This window comes from Mytilus galloprovincialis, chromosome 11 (assembly GCF_965363235.1).
Source record: "Mytilus galloprovincialis chromosome 11, xbMytGall1.hap1.1, whole genome shotgun sequence".
NCBI classification, from domain to species: Eukaryota; Metazoa; Mollusca; class Bivalvia; order Mytilida; family Mytilidae; genus Mytilus; species Mytilus galloprovincialis.
In genome coordinates this window covers 30,980,113-30,985,968 of record NC_134848.1, presented here as the reverse complement: position 1 = coordinate 30,985,968, position 5,856 = coordinate 30,980,113, and the positions used below count along the sequence as shown (strand labels likewise).

The 5,856-nt window shown below is 31.0% G+C and overlaps 1 protein-coding gene across 1 annotated transcript; it reads left to right on the top strand.

Annotated features, from left to right (window-relative positions):
- The first annotated feature begins 2,941 nt into the window (after nt 1-2,941).
- On the top strand, nt 2,942-5,635 carry LOC143050718 (CD209 antigen-like protein C). Its single transcript, XM_076223848.1, has 4 exons — nt 2,942-3,634; nt 4,334-4,428; nt 4,657-4,756; nt 5,391-5,635. The coding sequence occupies exons 1-4, from the start codon at nt 3,502-3,504 to the stop codon at nt 5,633-5,635; spliced, it is 573 nt and encodes a 190-aa protein (XP_076079963.1). The 5' UTR covers nt 2,942-3,501.
- The last annotated feature ends 221 nt before the right edge of the window (nt 5,636-5,856 follow it).

Below are 5,856 nucleotides of genomic sequence, written 5' to 3'. Positions count from 1 at the left end.
AATGTTGAAAATTGAAAATCGAATGTTGTCAACGATTGTTGAATGTTGAAAGTTGAAAACGAATGTTGAATGTTGAAAACGAATGTTGAATGTTAAAAACGAATGTTGAAAGTTGAAAACCAATGTTGAAAGTTGAAAACGATGTTTAATGTTGAAAATTGAAAATCGAATGTTGTCAACGATTGTTGAATGTTGAAAACGAATGTTGAAAGTTGAAAACCAATGTTGAAAGTTGAAAACGATGTTTAATGTTGACAAATTGAAAATCGAATGTTGTCAACGATTGTTGAATGTTGAAAGTTGAAAACGAATGTTGAATGTTGAAAACGAATGTTGAATGTTTAAAACGAATGTTGAAAATTGAAAACGAATGTTGAAAGTTAAAAACGAATGTTGAAAGTTGAAAATCGAATGTTGTCAACGATTGTTGAATGTTGAAAGTTGAAAACGAATGTTGAAAATGAATGTTGAATGTTGAAAACAAATGTTGAAAGTTTAAAACCAATGTTGATTGTTGAAAACGAATGTTGAAAGTTAAAAACGAATGTTGAAAGTTGAAAATCGAATGTTGCAAACAAAAGTTGAATGTTGAAAACAAATGTTGAATGTTGAAAATGAATGTTGAAAGTTGAAAACGATGTTTAATGTTGAAAATTGAAAATCGAATGTTGTCAACGATTGTTGAATGTTGAAAGTTGAAAACGAATGTTGAATGTTGAAAACGAATGTTGAATGTTAAAAACGAATGTTGAAAGTTGAAAACCAATGTTGAAAGTTGAAAACGATGTTTAATGTTGAAAATTGAAAATCGAATGTTGTCAACGATTGTTGAATGTTGAAAACGAATGTTGAAAGTTGAAAACCAATGTTGAAAGTTGAAAACGATGTTTAATGTTGACAAATTGAAAATCGAATGTTGTCAACGATTGTTGAATGTTGAAAGTTGAAAACGAATGTTGAATGTTGAAAACGAATGTTGAATGTTTAAAACGAATGTTGAAAATTGAAAACGAATGTTGAAAGTTAAAAACGAATGTTGAAAGTTGAAAATCGAATGTTGTCAACGATTGTTGAATATTGAAAGTTGAAAACGAATGTGAATGTTGAAAATGAATGTTGAATTTTGAAAACAAATGTTGAATGTTGAAAACGAATGTTTAATGTTGAAAATTAAAAATCGATTGTTATCAACGATTGTTGAATGTCGAAAGTTGAAAACCAATGTTAAGGTTAAAAACAAATGTTGAATGTCAAAAACAAATGTTCAAAGTTGAAAATGGAATGTTGCAAACAAAAGTTGAATGTTGAAAAAAAATGTTGAATGTTGAAAATGAATGTTGAAAAATTAAAATGAATGTTGAAAAATTAAAATCGCATGTTGTCAACGATTGTTGAATGTTGAAAACGAATGTTGAAAGTTGAAAACAAATGTTGACTGTTGAAAACGAATCTTGAATATTGTAAACGAATGTTGAAAGACACGTTGTCTTTATTGTTAACTTGTTCTCGTTTTGGAAATGCAAGACATATTTGCCACTGACGTTAAGCAACCAACAACCAATGATTGTGCTTTGTAGTTATCTGATGAATGAAGCCCTTATCGTCTGATTTCTATAGATTGTTGTTATTGTGATGTGTTGTAGTGTTGCAACACTACTGACACAGGTTAGGGGGATTTCAAGCATTTGCAAAGATTATGTATGTGCCTGCCTCACGTCAGAAGCCATTCTTACATTAATTTGGAAAATAATCACATTTGGTTTTTTTTTAGACAAAAGATGTCAAGTGTTGAGGACAAAAGAAAAAAAGAAGCAATTCTTACATTTATTTGGAAAAATAATCACATGTGTTTTATTTTATAGACAAAAGATATCAATTTTTGATGAAAAAAGAAGAAAGAAGGAAAAATGGTCCAAAGCAGACTTTCAATTGAACTAAAAAAAGTGCAATACAATTGTTTATCATCTTAAAGTTTTCTCTTGTATCCTTTATATTTTTGTAGCACAATGGTCACAGCTGTACCTATATTTTTGACATTCTTACCTATAATATCTGTGTGTTTTGTTCACACACCTCTCAAGATACTGTTTTTGTAATACGGTCATACAAGTAACAGGTTAAGCTTTTAATGAAATCAGGATTAACCCACGATTTTCTGAAGTTGTTATCCGTTCGTTTGATTTGTTAGAGCTTTTAATTTTCTCTGTTTTGAATTTTCTTTGGAGTATTTTGGTAATTTTACTTTTTAGTTCACATGGCCCGAAGGGCCAAGTGAGCTTATGCCATCATTTGGCGTCCGTCGTCGTAAACTATTTCAAGAATCTTCTCCTCTGAAACTATTAGGCCAAATACTTTCAAACTTTAATTGAATGTTCCTTAGGGTATCTAGTTTATAAATTGTATCCGAAGTTTTGATCTATCAACAAACATGGTCGACATTGCTAAAAATAGAACATAGGGGTCCAATGCAGTTTTTGGCTTATAACTCAAAAACCGAAGCATTTGGAGCAAATGATTATCAGGTCAAGATTTATCTGCCCTGAAATTTTCAGATGAATCGGACAACCCGTTGTTGGGTTGCTGCCCCTGAATTGGAAATTTTGCTGTTTTTGGTTATTATCATGAATATTATTATAGGTAGAGATAAACTGTAAACAGCAAAAATGTTCAGCAAAGTAAGACCTCAAAATAAGTCAACATGACTGAAATGGTCAGTTGACCCCTTTAGGAGTTATTGCCCTTTATAATCAATTTTTAACCATTTTTTATAAATCTTAGTTATCTTTTACAAAAATCTTCTCTGAAACTCCTGAGCCAAATTGAACTACACTTGGCCACAACCATCATTGGGGTATCTAGTTTGAAAATGTGTCCGGTGACCTGGCCAACCAACCAAAATGGCCACCGTTACTTAAAATAGAACATAGGGGTCAAATGCGGTTTTTGGCTTATATCTCAAAAACTTAAGCATTTAAAGCAAATCTGACATGGGGGTAAAAATGTTCATTAGGTCAAGATCTATCAGCCCTGAAATTTTCAGATGAATCAAACAACCCATTGTTGGGTTGCTGCCACTTAATTGGTAATTTTAAGGAAATTTTGCAGTTTTTGGTCATTATCTTGAATATTATTATAGATAAAGATAAACTGTAAACAGCAAAAATTATCAGCAAAGTAAGATCTACAAATAAGTTAATATGACCAAAATTGTCAATTGACCCCTTAAGGGGTTATTGTCCTTCAATGACAATTTTTCACAATTTGTTCATCATATTTGCTAACTTTAAAAAATCTTCTCCTCTAAAACTACTTAACCAAATTCAACCAAACTTCATTTGAATGATCAGTAGGGTGTATAAAATAAAGTTTGTGTTTTATTTTCTATTTCGTCAAAAAACATGGCCGAAGGCATTGTTTACCAGGTGAGCGATTCAGGCTCTTGTTATATCTGTAGTTGAATGTCCCGAGCCATTACCAAGAACAACCTGTGATCACTGGAACATGACTGTAACTACAGGGGAACGATATGCTGGAGACACGAGACTATTGAGCTGCTCCGCTGGTTATTCCATTATAGGGAATGTCAGTATCACTTGTTTGGCGTCCGGCGCATGGAGTCCGATAAGTGCTATATGTAATACTTATGTTTTTTTAATACTTTGCTTGATCTTTACTTTAGAGTCTGTTTTTCAGTATCGGCTTACAATACAGATCCGGTACAGAATCTGTGTTTGAAAAGGACACAAAAACGCGCTGTTCTGCTATCTTTTTTAAGGAATTCTTCAGATCATCTGGTTTTGTCGGATCAATATACGCATTCAAAAAGGCTTATATTTCACTGGCTAATATAAAAATAACAAGTATTGCATCAAGCATGGTGTGCAATCAAAATCCAGTTTAAAGTTTTTAACGTTATGTAATTGAAAATGTTGCGTAAAGATGGTTTATATATTTTCTGTTTTCCAATTATATTGTCATCTTAACATTGATATCAAATATGAACACAGAACATGGTAAAACAGGTTTTATTCTTAACAAATTTAGCTATTCTTGAAAGGAAGTCAAATCAACACAATATTGTATTTTAAGAAATAAGTGGGTAAATATACATAAAATTGAGAATGGAAATAGGGAATGTGTCAAAGAGACAACAATCCGACCATAGAACAGATAACAACAGAAGTGAGGTCACTAACAGGTCTTCAATGTAGCGAGAAATTCCCACACCAGGAGGCGTCCTTCAGCTGTATATATATTTTGATATCTTAAATGATGAACGTCACACCAGTTTTATTAACTATCAATTTGATATGTCTCTATTATTTATATGTAGGTGCTCCCAATGATATCAGCGAAGCTTATTTGCGTTCATTCAGGGATTCCACATACATATTTGTTCACACTCGCAAGAATTATGACGAGGCAAAGGTGAATAGTTATATACATTTTTATTTAATACAACCGGGACATTTCATGGATTTACATTTACAATTGTGACATAAATATTAATTCAAAATATAAGTGTTTTACATATTTAATTGTAAGGTGTGTAAATTCGTTTTTTTTTTTTATATAAAAAATCATTGAAGTTTATTTACTTATGGTTATATTACGCTTTGTTTTGATCGTGAGGAACTGTCCAATTACTATTTTCAGGAAACTTGTATTTCTATGTGTGGTCAACTGTTGGAAATAAATGACAAAGAAGAAGACACATTCATTGATTCAACTATTCCAGAAGTTGTTCCAGCAGTTGGTTAGCAATTGTATTTTGCTGTCATCCATATTGATCTTTAAATTAGAAATATGTCATTTTTTTCAAAATTTCAATTACACAATTGGACAAAAAGTAGTTCACTTCTTTTCCAACTTCTTGTGAAAATATTCAACGACAAAATCGATGAATTAAAATTATAAATTATAAACCGTCTAGTTAGTTATATGTGATTCTAGCAGCACCTGCATCTGAAGTATATATCTCTAGTGTAAAATCATTCACACCAACTGTCTCCTATATGAAAAGAAATGAGAAACACTTATGAACCACACCAACAAACGATAACCACTGAACAATATCTGCTTTACCCATTTCTTTACTTAAAACAAGTTCTGTCAATCCATCATAAAGTTGAAATTGAAAATAACTAAACTTTGTACAAGGTAGATGCGTCAAACATAATATTGACAGAGGTTATACATCTAAATTGAATGTACTCTAACATATCCTTTAAAAAAAATTAAAAAACATTTAATACTTCACTACTAAAATGAAAGTTACAATTAACAAAGTAATGCTAAACGTATATATATATATATATATATATATTATATATATTACTAAACTTTTCAAAATAGGTAAACATATACTTATTTTCAACTATTTGTTGCAGATATAACGGATAATTATTTTCCATGGATTGGATTAGAGATAAAAGTTGGCGGCACTCATGAATGGCAATCTGGAAATACAACAAATTCTAACAATTTTGCGAACTGGTTTAAATCAGAACCGAATTATCTTATTTTGGGAAGTTGTAGTTATCTTACCAATTTGGGTCATGGTTATCAATGGTTTGACGGCCCGAAATCGATCTGCACTACTGAAAAACGACAATTTATATGTGAATCGAGGTAGGATATACATAGCTGAATAAAACCTTTGTTTTATCTACAGATAACTGTGGTATTTAAAATGTGTGAATATTTGGAAATTCTTCTCTTCTATTAAAAAATTAACCATTTCTATACCCTCCATTTTTGAAAAGAGATCTCATAACTGTCAAGAACATTTGGGATTAAGAAATTACGGAATTTATTAGCTATATCGAAATTGATAGAAAGCTCATTGATCGGAGA